This window comes from Mustela putorius, unplaced genomic scaffold (assembly GCF_011764305.1).
Source record: "Mustela putorius furo isolate JIRA1106 unplaced genomic scaffold, ASM1176430v1.1 tig00003858_pilon_pilon_pilon, whole genome shotgun sequence".
Lineage (NCBI taxonomy): Eukaryota > Metazoa > Chordata > Mammalia > Carnivora > Mustelidae > Mustela > Mustela putorius.
The window spans coordinates 12619356-12633369 of NW_025422010.1; the positions used below are offsets into that span (position 1 = coordinate 12619356).

At 45.5% G+C, this 14014-nt stretch overlaps 2 protein-coding genes across 7 annotated transcripts; one reads left to right on the forward strand and one right to left on the reverse strand.

Annotated features, from left to right (window-relative positions):
• Positions 1-549: 549 nt before the first annotated feature.
• On the reverse strand, positions 550-6710 carry LOC123387664 (translation initiation factor IF-2). The gene is made up of 3 exons (XM_045065767.1): positions 6689-6710; positions 2679-6537; positions 550-1118 (listed from the first exon to the last, which is right to left on the reverse strand). Exons 1-2 carry the CDS (start codon positions 6708-6710, stop codon positions 5507-5509), a joined length of 1053 nt encoding a protein of 350 aa, XP_044921702.1. The 3' UTR covers positions 550-1118; positions 2679-5506.
• On the forward strand, positions 5590-12576 carry ZBTB14 (zinc finger and BTB domain containing 14). 6 transcript variants are annotated; one of them, XM_045065401.1, is made up of 3 exons: positions 5590-5727; positions 7971-8239; positions 9323-12576. In XM_045065401.1, the coding sequence occupies exons 2-3, from the start codon at positions 8237-8239 to the stop codon at positions 10667-10669; spliced, it is 1350 nt and encodes a 449-aa protein (XP_044921336.1). In that variant the 5' UTR covers positions 5590-5727; positions 7971-8236; the 3' UTR covers positions 10670-12576. The 6 variants fall into 6 exon arrangements, with proteins under 6 accessions (XP_044921336.1, XP_044921337.1, XP_044921339.1 ...); XM_045065402.1 differs by having other exon boundaries at positions 5595-5727; positions 8156-8239; XM_045065404.1 differs by lacking the exon at positions 5590-5727 and adding an exon at positions 5822-5898 and having other exon boundaries at positions 8156-8239.
• Positions 12577-14014: the final 1438 nt, after the last annotated feature.

The following is a 14014-nucleotide window of genomic DNA, read 5'->3' on the forward strand; positions in this document are numbered from 1 at the left end:
TTCTAACTCTGTGAAAAATGCTGTTGGTATTTTGATAGGGATTGCATTAAATGTGTAGATTGTTTTGGGTAATTTAGACATTTTAACAATATTTAATCATCTAATTCATGGCATTGGAATGTCTTTCCATTTTTTTATGTCATCTTCTATTTCTTTCATCAGTGTTTTATAGTTTTCAGAGTACATATCTTTTACCTCTTTATGTTTTTTTCTTTGGTGTCTTATTATTTTTAGTGCATTTGTAAATGGGATTCTTTTCTTAATTCTCTTTCTCCTGCTTCATTCATTTGGTGTGTAGAAATGCAACAGATTTCTGCACATTGATTTTGTATCCTGCAACTTTACTGAATTTGCCTATCAGTTCTAGCAGAAAACTACCCAAATTTGGAGAAAGATGAACCTACAGATCCAAAAAGCTCAGTGAATCCCAATAGGATAAACGTAATGAACTCCATATGCAGATATATCATAATCAAAATGCTAAAAACTAAAATGAAAAAAGTAATCTTGAAAGTAGCCAGAGAAAAATAATTACATATGCGGAGATACTGCCTTGAAATAATATTTATGAGAGTTGCCCAGATAGTACAGAGTGTTCCCATAAAGAGTGCACCCAGCTCCTTCTGATGTTAACCCAAGAAGATCATGAAGGAATCTTTTGGCTGACCAGATTCCAGAGGAAGGAGGAGCAACAGCCCATCTTGGCATGGGGATCCAGGGTCCGGTGCTCAGGGTAGACCAGATGCCCCATGAGGTTCAAACCCACACAGGAATGATCCTTCCATTCAGCCAACTCCATCCTTATGCAGGAAATCATCCACAAGTATAAGGCACACTTGTCCTGGTGTTCCTTGCTCTGGCAGATGTTCAGAGCTTTCTCTTGATTTAACTCTCTCATCTCAAAGAGTTGCTGCTGACCCAGGATCTTCCTTCAGAGGTCAGATATGACAGAGAAATCCTAGGGGGCAGTTCCGAGAAGATGATACCCTGTTCTTTCCTTCTTCTAGAAAAAGAGAACAAACTTCTCCCGAAATTCATTCCACCAAGGGATTTCCCTGGTCCATTGCATCCAAAATTGGTAATACAAAATGTCCACAGCAAGTGCTGGATTCAATCATCTGTCCACAAAATTAGAAAACAGAAGTGAATCACATTATAAAAAGAACCCACCCCCCAAAAAAGCAAACTTCTGAAGATACAGAACTAAAACAAGGTGCTTTTCCCCCTTCCTACTAAAGTAACTTTGGTTTTTTGTCTCCTAGGTTTTTGGTGTGTGTATGTGTGTGTGTGTGTGTGTTTTGCTTTTAATTAAGAGACTATTCAATGGCTTAAATGGAAGTTTGATATAATTATACTTCTTAGAATAATGTTCTATAATCATAGATTATTTGAATGTGACTCTTATAAATTAATTGCTTCCATTTTATTCTATTTGTAGGTAATATAATTACAGTATTTTTAGTCTTAGCAAGACCACTAAAATAATCCAGAAACACAGCAGTAATTATTTTTTTCTTTCTTCTAAAATAAGTTTGAGCTTTTCATTTTTTGGTTCTACTGCTATTATTTAAGTGACTATAGAATAGTTCCAATGAAACTTCATGAGAATATCATTCCTGGGATGTTTTACAAATGTGTATTCTACACATGTGAGTCTTATGGGCAATTTGTTTTCTTTTTATGTGGTTTTCAGATAGTGCATATTATTTTCATTGTTGTTAATTAGCAATTTTTTCTACTTACTGTTTCTAGAAACTGTAAGCATACAGCAGCTCAAATGGAAGTTTGATTGGAATTATACTACTTATGATAGTGTTTTAATAAATGTATTTTATTTAAAAGCAAATTTCATGAGTAAATTGTTAACTTTTCTTCTATTGCTACATAGTAAAGGATAGTATTTCACTTGTTGGTGTTTAAAACATTACCCACAACCTGACCTGTGACAAGAGTTTTGCCTGAGTGGTCTTGCCATTGGGGGTGTTTGAAATTCAAAGTCCATATCTGCATTCCAAGGGCTGAATTTATTCTAGTTGTGAGACTAAGAGAATTACCTAAGTAAATGAGAGTTTAAAAGAAAACCCCTCTGATGACTATCGCTGTGCTTAGCATCAGAGCCAAAGCCCTCACTACAGCTCCAAGGCCCAGAAGGTGCTGGGACCTGCTCACTGGGCTCCAGGTTTTCTGTCCTGCCACAGAGCCTCAAGCACACCAAGTTCCGTCCACCCTTTCCTTCATACTGTTCTCTCTTTGCCTGAAATGCTCTCTCTCCTCTTTTCCTAGGTCTTCCTCATCCTTCAGGTCTTAAATGTACATCTTTGGAGACATACTGATTTTTCAGTCAAACTTAGTTCCTCTTTTCCATCACACCTTATGGATGTATTAAAACATGTATTATAATGTGCAATTATATAATTATTTATGTGATTATTTATTGAATGTGTGTGTTCACACGTCTGTGTTTTTAGGGACTGGATGTATTTCTTGTTCATTTACTGTATCCAGTGTTTTAAGAGCAGGGAGGGGAAGTTTCTTATTGGCTTCTGGTGGGACATTTTTCCTTGTGAGGTCTATCAGGTCTTGCTGTGGTAACAAATCACAAAGCATAACCTCCCAGGGTTTTATAAAAACAAGCATTTATTTTTCACTCGTGCACCTGTGGATGAGCTGTTACTCACCTCAGCTTGCCTGGGCTCAGGGTTTGGGTCAGTTTCATTCTCTCAGGTCTGTTTGTCATTGAAGGGCTGGGTTGAGGAGGCAGGAGCAATGTAGGCCTGGTCCTCTCAATGTGGACCACACAAGCACAGGAGAGAGAGCAGAATACAGGATGTTTCTCCAAGCCTCTACCCAGAGCTTGCCCATCCTTTTGTCTGCCCACATCCCACTAGTCCAAACCAGTCAGAGGGCCCAGTCAGTGTGATAAAGAAATCTATAACAACCCCAAATGACTTCACATTTCCAAACATCCCTAGGGGCTGCTCATAAGCACCCTAAGCCTTGGCACTCAGGATTCCATGCCACAGACCCCACACATCAGGCCTCACAGTCCTCAAAAGCAGGTTCCACGCCGGAGGAGTCTGTGGGCATCCCACATGAGAAATTAGGTGCTCCCAGCAGAGTAGCTGGACAGAGAAATCCACACAGAGTGACAGCATTCCTGGTAGGAAAGAGAGATTTCCTTCAAGGGCCTCAGGTCTGTGCATTACAGGAAGGCTCTGACCCGCTGTCAATCCCACAGTGTGCCCATATAACTTCCCTTGGTATCAAGTTCTGGGTTGTCATTTAATCTGTGATCAATATTTACTGAGGACTAATGGGTGCTGCTCAGTGCTGAGTTGAGGCTGGTGATCAGGCAAAGTGCCAGGTCTGGGTCAGGCCCTTCCTGTATGGTCTCTTCTCTCCTCCCTCCTCCTTCTCATGGTGTTGCCCCTTTAATTTAGACTCATCCTCATGACCCCCAAGGAACAGATGGGTAGAGCCCATAAAACAAATGAGAAAAGAGGGTTAATTGGTGTAAAAGCCAAGACGCCAGGAATCTGTCACTTGGGAAATGCAGTCCAGTGCTTGAGAGCTCTATTGCACTATTTAATTTCATCAGACTAGTCAAATCGTGGGAAGCCTTTAGCCGACCATATGTAAAAAGCCTTTCTTTATCTAGCAGACAGATAATAAATATATTCAGAATGAGTATATAAACCTGTGCAGTTACGTGGTATGGATGAAGGGGGAACAGAACCATAAACTAAGTGCTAGCCATGTCCACACAACTGGTATTTAAATGCAGTGACAGTTTTATTGCTGGATAGCTTAACCCTATGCTATGGTACTATTATTATCCCCTTTAAATACCAAACAGGACGGAAATGCAATCTTAAAAGCTGTGTAAACAAGAATCAAGGAGCCCCGCCATGGCCTTAGAGGGAATGAGGCTACACAGGTATCATGTATGAACTTTGGCCATTCCCATCCTGCCCCTGCCACTTAAACCCACCATCTACTGAGAGTGGGCTGATCATTTAACATCGTAGAGCTAATATTTGAGCTAAGCACTGACCAGAGCATTATTTCGTTTAATCCACACAACTGTTCGAGGTGCTCTCCATTTCAGAGAATAAGAAGCTGAGGTTTAGAGAAGCTAAACAATGTACCTAATATTTGAATTGGATGTGTGATCCTAGAACTGGTCTATTTTGTTTCATTCAGTAGACCTACTAAACGCCATGCTCTTGGGAACACCGAAAAGGATGTGTGTAAAAGTACCACTCAAAACACGGAAACTAAAGTAAGAATTAATATAAAATCAACTGAGACTGTACGGAATTTCTTTAAAAATGAATACAGCCCATCACAGTATCAATTCTTAAATCTTTACTATGGAATTATCACACAAGTCCAAGAAGAAGGCCCTACTCTAATTTTTACATGTTAAATTATGCGTTTTTATGAAACGCTGTTAAAGCAGCATAAGCAACTCTAAGAAGATGCAGTAGTGCCCTCCAGCTATGTTTGGCTGGTGCCGGTGCCTGCCCCAAGCCCAGCCACGCTATCACAGGGAACGCGATATGCTGTGAACGTCAACAGAACCATTACTTTTGATGAACAGGAATGTAAGAACAGTGCTGTTATCAGCGTTCTCCGAGGGAGAGCTGCACATGTAATCACGTCCAACCTCACTACTGCCACAGATGATCTAGGATAGGGCCTCCAGTCTCCGTGACTTTCCCTTGAGAATGTTCAGGTAAACCCATGCGCACAGGTTTGGCTGGATCCAGAAATTTAGGGGGTGTTCCCTTTCTTCTGGGTGACCGGGGTCACCCCTCACGTTCCAAATGAAATAAGTCACTTTTTTCATTTGCTTTGCAAACGTTTATTGATGGCCTACCATTCTCCCAAAAATATATAATGCAGCAGAAACACCAGCCAAGACCCAACGCCCGCTGTGCGTGTCCCAGGGTCTGTCTGGTGTGCGCGAAGGGCGAGGGTACCTGGAACCCCCACCCCGTTAGCTTGGTCGAGCCCCGCAGCCGCAGAGCCCGCCTTGCGCGCGCCCGAGGGCGGCACTGCCCCACGAACATGCACACGCACGGGAGCGCCGCGCTCCCGCGTCCCCGGCGCTGCGCCGGCGGCGGGCGCGGGCGGGAGCCCGGGAGTCTGAGCGGGAGGCGGGAACACCAGACTGGGCGGGTGCCCGCGAGCGGCGCTCGTGCTTACGCTTCTCTGCTCACGAGGCCCCGCCCCTGCCCCGCCCACCTCTTCTCCCGCGCGCGGGCTCCGCGCGCTCCAAACCGCGCGCGTGCGCGCGCCTGCGCAGGCCAGGGCCCTCCAGGGGCGGCCCCGTAGACTCCATAGAAAGCGTCGCAAGGTCCCGGATTAACCCTTTCCTCGCTCGCTCATTTAGAGGCCCGGTCAGGTTCCGTGCCTGCGCAAGCCGGCGGCGCGCCTTCCCCCCAGCCCGCACCGCGCATGCACGGGAAGGGGGGGTGCCGGTGGGGGTGTTCACGGCCGGCTAGACATTCTGTGCTCGTGCAGGAGGAGGGCTGCTACCATCAGGGACGTGCACGATTCCCTCCCACCCCGCCCCCTCCCCAAACTCCAAAAAAAAAAAAAAATTCCAAAATACACTGCCACCCACCGTGCCCCCGCGCCCCGCGTCCAACCCGTCCCCGGCCTGCTTGCAGTGAGCGCGGGGAGCCCACGGCGAGTGTCTGTGGCTGTGCCAGGCTGCAGGTAAGCGCGGGCCGGGGGTGCGGAAGGGGCCCGGGCTATCCGCGAGGCGGGCGCGGGGGCGCGGGGGCGGCCGGCCGCCGGCGCGGCGGAGCGGCCCGGAAGACGCGCGTTCTCGCCGAGCTCTGGGGCAACAGCCAGTTCCAGGATGTGCGGGCGGCCGCCAGCGGTGCGGTGCGAACGGGGTCGGGCTGGGGCCGGGACCGGGCCGGGCGTGGGGACCTGGCGCCCTAGGGGCCGCGCAGGCCGGCGAGCGGGCTCCGGCAGCGGCCGGGCAGCGGCGGCGGCGACGGCCCCGCGCGCGCGCTCGCCGAGCCTCGGCGGCGGAGTTCATGGCCGCTCCCGCTCGCACCGCCGCAGTGCACCGCGGTGGGGGTGGGGGTGGGGACGGCCCCGAGCCTGGCGCAGAGCGCGGCCCGCCGGGCGCCGCCCCTCCGAGCCGCGGGGCCCGCCGCGCCGCCCCCAGCTGCCTGCCGAGGAGGCGGCCGGGACCCCCGCGCTCGCACTCCCGGGTGCGCCCGCGGAGCTCGGGAGCCGGCCGCGCGCCGCCCCCGCCCCCGGCCGCGGGAGGGCGGGGGAGGGCCCGGCGCGAGCCGGTCGGGGAGTGCGCGGGGCGCGAGCTCCGGGCTCGCGGGGCGCGGCGCGGGGCTGCGGAGCCCGGCCGCACGCCCGCTCCCGCTCCCGCTCCCGCTCGCCTCCGTCGCTGCCGCGGGCCCTCCCGCTTGGGTTCGGAGCCGCGGCCCCCAGCCTGCACTGGACTCCGATTATGAAAGGGAAAGTGGCCCTTGCACCTCCGGGCTCCGAGGCTGGGAGCTTTTGTTTAGGAAAGGATGCAAACGTCCTCATCCGCCCCCACCCCCGGGCTGAAAGAAACGAGAGCGAGGCCCGGGAGGCTCTCAAATCCTCTTGGGTCTTGCGTTTCGTCCCCTGCTTCCTCCCCATCCCGAAGTTGCGAGCTTTCTACCGGGAAGTCGTGCGGCCGCCATTGTCGCGGCTTCCCCGGGGTAGGCAAGGCGGCTGTCGCTGCTTATGTAAGTTTGACTTTGCTGGAGCCCCCGCTCCCTGCTCTGTAACAGAGACCGAGCGCGCCAGCGGTTTGGAGAACCGCAGTCAAGGGGCAGCTTTGTTATGGAGGTGTAGTTGGGGCTACATCTTTCCCTCCGCGGACACAGATACTTGGACACAGATACTCGCAAGGGCTAGCTTCCAGTTTAACTCACCTGAACTTAGTAACTGGAACATCTCAGTAGAAGGAAATGGTCCTCGGCGATCTTGAGAGTGGGGGCCAAATATCACACTGGTCTCCCCCCGCCCCCCGCAAAGAAAAACCACCCACAGTGGTATGTTGTCATGGGTACTGCAGGGCCACTCCTCTCCCTAGTCCCATGCACTTTTATCCCGCAAGCCCTAGGCAGAATTACAATAGTGGGAAGAGGGGAAGTAATTAGGTAGGAAGGTTTTGCTCGGCTGCCTTCCTTTGGAAATGACTGCAGGTTGAGTCGCATCTAGGGGACAGGCAGAGTCCTTAGAAGTAATGTTGCCCAGCTCTCACTGTGCAAACCCCCTGTTACTGCGGGCATCTTATTGGTGTGTTTTTCTGTAGAGGGAACTTTTGAGGGTTTTCAGAGTGTTGGTCTCGAAGTTCAGGTCTTGCACCACAATTTTTGTGTAAGAATATTGCACCTTGTTCTCTTGGTCCCACCACACCAAAGTTTGTGTGGTCACTGTTCAGTGGAGGAAAGGTGTTTTTTTCAGGATATTGGGCTGCAGGATGTAGTCCCTCTGGTAAGAGTTGAAACTCCCCCAAAGGGAGAATTCTTTGAGCCTCCCTGTGGAGAAGGAGGTGAACACACCTGGATTTCTCAAATAAAACCATAAAGACTAGTGTAGCCTATGTGATATGTATTATGCACACAGAAGCACAGAAAGAAGAAAGCAGCTACTGTTCCTTCTCCAGTGTTAACTGTTAGGGATGTACACTTCTATAACTTCATTTAAAAATGTACATTGTATATGAGCCTAAAGATAAATATGGAGGGCTACATACCCAGCAGGATATGGTGGGGTTAGGGGAGACTTACTGGCTTTTTCTGTTTCTATCAATATTTGTGCAAATATGGGCATGGCCTCTGTTTATGAGAACTTCCTTAGTGGTTCTCCAACTACGTTCCTTCAATCCCAGTGTACAGTCCCCTGCATGCTCCAAGTGCCACAGCCTTTATCTGTTCTCATTCATATCTGTTCAGAGCTGGACCTGATGCTGCCAGTCACCCTCCTCTCTGTTCCCAACCTGAAAATGGGTACATGTGCAAGTGGCAGGACAAGAAAGGAAAGTTTTATTTTTTAAAATCAATTCTTGAAAACATTCTTGTTTAGAATTTGGGATAGAGGAAGATTCTACCTTATTCTTGTTTGTCCTTTTCTTTTGTAGGACTGGCGTGCCCCAGATCAGAGTTATTCTGATCTGAAGAATTTGGTGTTTAAAGCATTAAGATAATAGCCTGAGTTGTTCATGGTAACTATAACTTTGGGTATTAAATCTTGGAAATGTGTGTATGTGTGTGTGTGTGTGTGTGTGTATAAATTATGCATTAGTATTCTGTTTCTTTGAGGGGAATGCCTTGTGAAATAAAAGGAAAACAATGTTTCAAAAAGAAAATACACAGAACAAATTATCTTAAAAAGGTAATTCTTTGACAGGGTCTTTTGTCCCAGATGTCTTTCATGCCGGTTCAGAATGTCTTTTGCTTATGAAGTACTCAGAGCACTTGTCATGTACATGCGGTCTTGATGACGCTTTCATCTGGATGGCAGATAGATTGGCATCCAGATGGAATGAAGGTGCTTTTCACTGTTTTCCCAAATGCCATCTGAGGGTCATATTAAGCCTTCATTCAAGTGGCCCAAAGCTGGTGAGGAAAAGAGCAGAAGACAACGCTAAGTGGAATGTTTTGGCAGTGATCTCCCTTTTTGGTTCTGCAACAGTGATTTGTCTCTCCTGTCAAGGAAGTAGAATATTGAGCACCATTATTAGTTATTTCACCAAAACTCCTCTTCTGTACCTGGAATAAGAGTAGACACAACAGGAATAGAGCCTCCTTGCCTTGGACCTCTTTCTTAAGCCTTGAAGTTATTTGTCGTTATTACCTCTATTTGTCAGGAAGCACAGGTTATAGCGTTAGGTTGCCTGGATTTCAGTCCCAGCTCTCCAGTAAATGACTAGAATATTGGGCAGGTTCCTAAACTCATTTAAAAAAGGGGGCTAGGAATGCCTATGTCTAAGTTTATTTGATCAGTACATTTGTGAAGACATGCAAAGCACATGGAACAGTGCCTGGTATGTATTCTGTGCCCAGTAAAAGTTGCTGTTCCTATTACTAAGCAAATACTTTATAAGCTGGAGATAATAGAAATAACGAGATGGAAGTCCCTAAGCTGGGATCAGTGTTTTGAACTCCTCTTCTGGAGCCACTTCTAACATTGATTTTCTGAAATTGTTACTAAAAATTGATCAGGAAATGAAAGTCTGCCTGTGTTTTGTGTATGGAAAAGTACTGGTTCATAATTACCAAACTCTCTTTTTGAAAATTTTTTGTAGGAGTTTTTCATCAGTATGTCTGAAACCATTAAATATAATGACGATGATCATAAAACTCTGTTTCTGAAAACACTAAATGAACAACGCCTGGAAGGAGAATTCTGTGATATTGCCATTGTGGTTGAAGATGTGAAATTCAGAGCACACAGGTGTGTTCTTGCTGCCTGCAGCACCTACTTTAAAAAGCTTTTCAAGAAGCTTGAGGTTGATAGCTCTTCAGTAATAGAAATAGATTTTCTTCGTTCTGATATATTTGAAGAGGTCCTGAACTACATGTACACAGCAAAGATTTCTGTGAAAAAAGAAGATGTTAACTTAATGATGTCATCGGGTCAGATCCTTGGGATCCGATTTTTAGATAAACTCTGTTCTCAGAAGCGTGATGTATCTAGTCCCGACGAAAATAACGGCCAATCTAAAAGTAAGTATTGCCTCAAAATAAATCGGCCCATTGGAGATGCTGCTGACACTCAGGATGATGATGTGGAAGAAATTGGAGACCAGGATGACAGTCCCTCTGATGACACGGTAGAAGGCACCCCCCCGAGTCAGGAGGACGGCAAGTCGCCTACGACGACGCTCAGGGTTCAGGAGGCAATCCTGAAAGAGCTGGGGAGTGAGGAAGTTCGGAAGGTCAATTGCTACGGCCAGGAAGTAGAATCCATGGAGACCCCAGAGTCGAAAGATTTGGGGTCCCAGACCCCTCAAGCCTTAACATTTAATGATGGCATGAGTGAAGTGAAGGACGAACAGACACCAGGCTGGACGACAGCGGCCAGTGACATGAAGTTCGAGTACTTACTTTATGGCCACCATCGGGAGCAGATCGCCTGCCAGGCGTGTGGGAAGACGTTCTCCGACGAAGGCAGGCTGAGGAAGCACGAGAAACTGCACACGGCCGACAGGCCGTTCGTTTGTGAAATGTGTACGAAAGGTTTTACCACACAGGCCCACCTGAAAGAACACCTAAAAATCCACACAGGCTATAAGCCCTACAGCTGTGAGGTGTGTGGGAAATCCTTTATCCGCGCCCCGGACTTGAAAAAGCACGAGAGAGTGCACAGTAACGAGAGACCGTTTGCGTGCCACATGTGTGACAAAGCCTTCAAACACAAGTCCCACCTCAAAGATCATGAACGAAGACACAGAGGGGAAAAGCCTTTTGTCTGTGGCTCTTGCACCAAGGCGTTTGCCAAGGCGTCCGATCTGAAAAGGCACGAGAACAATATGCACAGTGAGAGGAAGCAGGTCACCCCCAGTGCCATCCAGAGCGAGACAGAACAGTTGCAGGCGGCCGCCATGGCCGCCGAAGCGGAGCAGCAGTTGGAAACCATCGCCTGCAGCTAGAGGTGCTGGGACAGGACCGCTTTGCCTGAGTCCTGGAGACTGAGACTGCATTGTTGGTAACACGTGAACGCCAGTGGTCACTGTATTGATGTGGAAACTTATGGAGCATTGTACTCACTGGACGTAAGGCAGTGCTTGGTTAGGTGTTTTGAAAACTTTGCAAGGAAATGGTGTTCCTTGGTTCTGACCAAACAGTCTCACTGTCCTTTCTGGTGTCTAGTAGTAATGTTGCCAGTAAGCCCTCCCCTCCCCACCTTTTTTTATGATTTTGATTTGAGAACTCCTGTGTCCAGTTCAGAAGTGAGAGACTTCTATTCCGTTTTTTTAATTCCTCTCTGCACTTGCTGACTGGCAAGTGTACTGCACAGAGTGATAATTGAGTGCATTGATTTCCTAATCATCACGATTCTGTGGGACTTATGGGCAAAACAGCATTTTTAATAACTTGATAAAAGTACGTCATGTAGATGCAAAAAATACTGGTGGGTGGTTGACCCAGAACACTGCGCAGATATGAAAACAAGTTCCAGAATTGCAGAACGGTATTAGATTTATATTTGGTTTGTTAATTTCATATCACTGTTTTTCACTGTTTTTGTGGACAAATAATGGTTGCTTTGCTAAAGCATTTCTTTATTTTGATGACCCACGCCGACCCCAAAAGATGGAGTCACAAGTCCCGAACCAAGTAAACCCACAGGAATGACGGTGGTCTGGGGGCTGAGTTCTTTTTGTTCCTCTTTTTTTGGGGCATTGCCACCTTGCAACAGATGGGGTTTTGGGGTAGACCAGTTGTTAGAGGGATAGCAAAGGGGAAATAGGATCCTGGCTCTCAGGGACAAGGTTTTCACGTTTGCAAAAATTGGAAGATTTTTCTAGATCAAAATGATTCTTAATTGATTTTGAAATTGGGTTTTTATTTAGGATCAAAATTAGGACAAGAACAGGTATGCTTCTTCGGATAGATACATTTGTGTCACTTAAGAGAATGTCATCAAGCTTTTGGGCTCTCTGCAGCACGTGATTTATCCATAAAGGAGATGTAATAGTGTTACTTAAATTAATAAATTGAAAATCTTTTTAAGTGTGTAAATAGTGTAGAAGTGTTGGTCTTATGTATTTCAAGTAAAAGTAGACAGCTGCACTTTTTTTTTTTTTTTGCACATTGGATTAAAATAACTTCCATGAGCAGCAAACATCAGTCTGTTTTCTAACCAATATTAAAGATTGTAAGACCAAATGTTTATTTTTTTGAAGTATATTTCATCATTGGTGGTTACAGTTTTAAGTAGAATTTGATTGCCATTTCATAGCCATAAACAGAAATATAAACACTGTTCCAGTTTTGGTGTATGAAACTTTTTTTTAACCTTTTCTTTAGGAATATATTGAAATACCAAAATAGTTTTAATTACTTTCTGTAACAAAGTATTAGTTGATTATTTTAGAATGTACAATTTTAGAAAAGTGTCATTTTTAAAAAATTTTATTTTTGATCCTAGATTTTTTTTTCAAGTTGCATTAAAATAATTTCATTTCATAGCTTGTTGCATTAACACCTGTAATTACTATTGTGGGAGAAATTTTATTTTTTAAATTGATGTATATGTTATGCCCAAGATTGTAGGATGAAGATGCTACCTTTTAAAGAGACTTATTTATTGGTAAAATGTTTACTTTAGTTTAAAATTAATTTAATTTCCTTTCTTTACAGTTGTTTATTCTGTTCTAAAAGTAGTCCTGTCACTGTGTTTATATGCTGTTAGTGGAAGGGGAACTGATTGGCGTTCCTTGGCTGTTTTAACCAAAGCAAAGGAAAAATGATTTCACATCTTGTTGATTGCTACTTCAACAAACCATTTTTTGGGACTTCAGTTTTGTATATAAAAGAAAATATACTTCTATCATTCCTGTTTTCATTTTTTTCATAGCAACCTCTCACATATCCAGGTTTCTACCAAAGCACATTTTCTATGCTCTCTTCAACTTGGTTCTGCAGAGTTGCAAGTTAAACCTGTGGTATGGACCCTCCCTGAAACCACATAGTCATGGTGCCGCCTCCACAAAGGAAAGCTTCATTTTCAGCACTTAATTTGTATTGTGTAAATATCTATCATTTGTCCTATTTTGCATGAGAAGAAACTTATTTGTGGTTTGCCATGTCTAACACCAGGACTGGGTTTGTATGTGTGTTAGTATGCCTGTTCTCTCTGGTTTTTTGGTGGCAGCAAAGTCATGACGTGGTAGCTTTCCGATCTTCTGGTCTTTCAGACTGCCTCTGTCCACCAGCTTGCTTGAGTGATCGATCCCCTGGATGGTAAAGCCCATCATGTAAGACCTCCAGTCACAGGAAGTTAATCCTGAAGTGTGCTTACGCTGAATCTAGTGTGAGAGGAGAGGAAATTATAAATGTCAGCACTACTAAAATCATTTCATTTAAAAATCACCTACTTTTTTCTCTTTGTGCAAAGAGAATGTCTACATTTTAACTTTTTTCTAAGTTGCTGGGTATTGGCATGGACGAAGAGAATTTTAGGAAGCCTAAATTTTAGGTAATTGCCTATTAATTAACTTGATCATGATTTTGGAATTGTTAGCAATTAAAGAAGTCACCATCAGGTGATCTGGACACTAACAAATTCCTACTCTTTGGTAGAAAAAAAAAAATGAAGTGAAGGAGAATGTTGCAAATTTATGCAGTCTCCAATTTACTAGAGTATGTTGTGGAAGGTTGAGTGTAACTCAGTCTTTGGAAACCTGGAATTTATTTTCCTGAGTAATGCTGTTGGTGGTGATTAGTTCCCAGAGCAGATGAAAGCCTTCCCTGTAAGTGTGATACAACTGGTATACTAAAGATTCTAGTCTTAAGTTCTAAGTCCTGGGAGTGAAGGAATTGAAGCTTCTGGGGCAGCAGTTGGAGAGCTCTTGCTTTCCTTTCTGTCATTTACCTTTAACATCCAACTCCTTTTCTCCACTGCCCAAACCCTCTACCTCCTTCCCACCCCCAGGACTGGGATACAAGACATTAGGCTGGAGACAAGGTGACCACTGACAGCTATCACAGAGGTGAGGTCCTAAATCCATTCTGCCTCCTCGTACTAAATCAAGGAGCAGCTTAATGATAGGCAACTCCCTACCTTTCTTTTCTTTTCTTTTCTTTTTCTTTTTCTTTTTTTTCAGCATAACAGTATTCCTTGTTTTTGCACCATACCCAGTGCTCCGTGCAATCCGTGCCCTCTCTAATACCCACCACCTGGTTCCCCCAACCTCCCACCCCCTGCCGCTTCTGATGAAACACTGCCATTTATTTTGAGACTGCCCGAACTGCTCATTATTTCTTGAAAT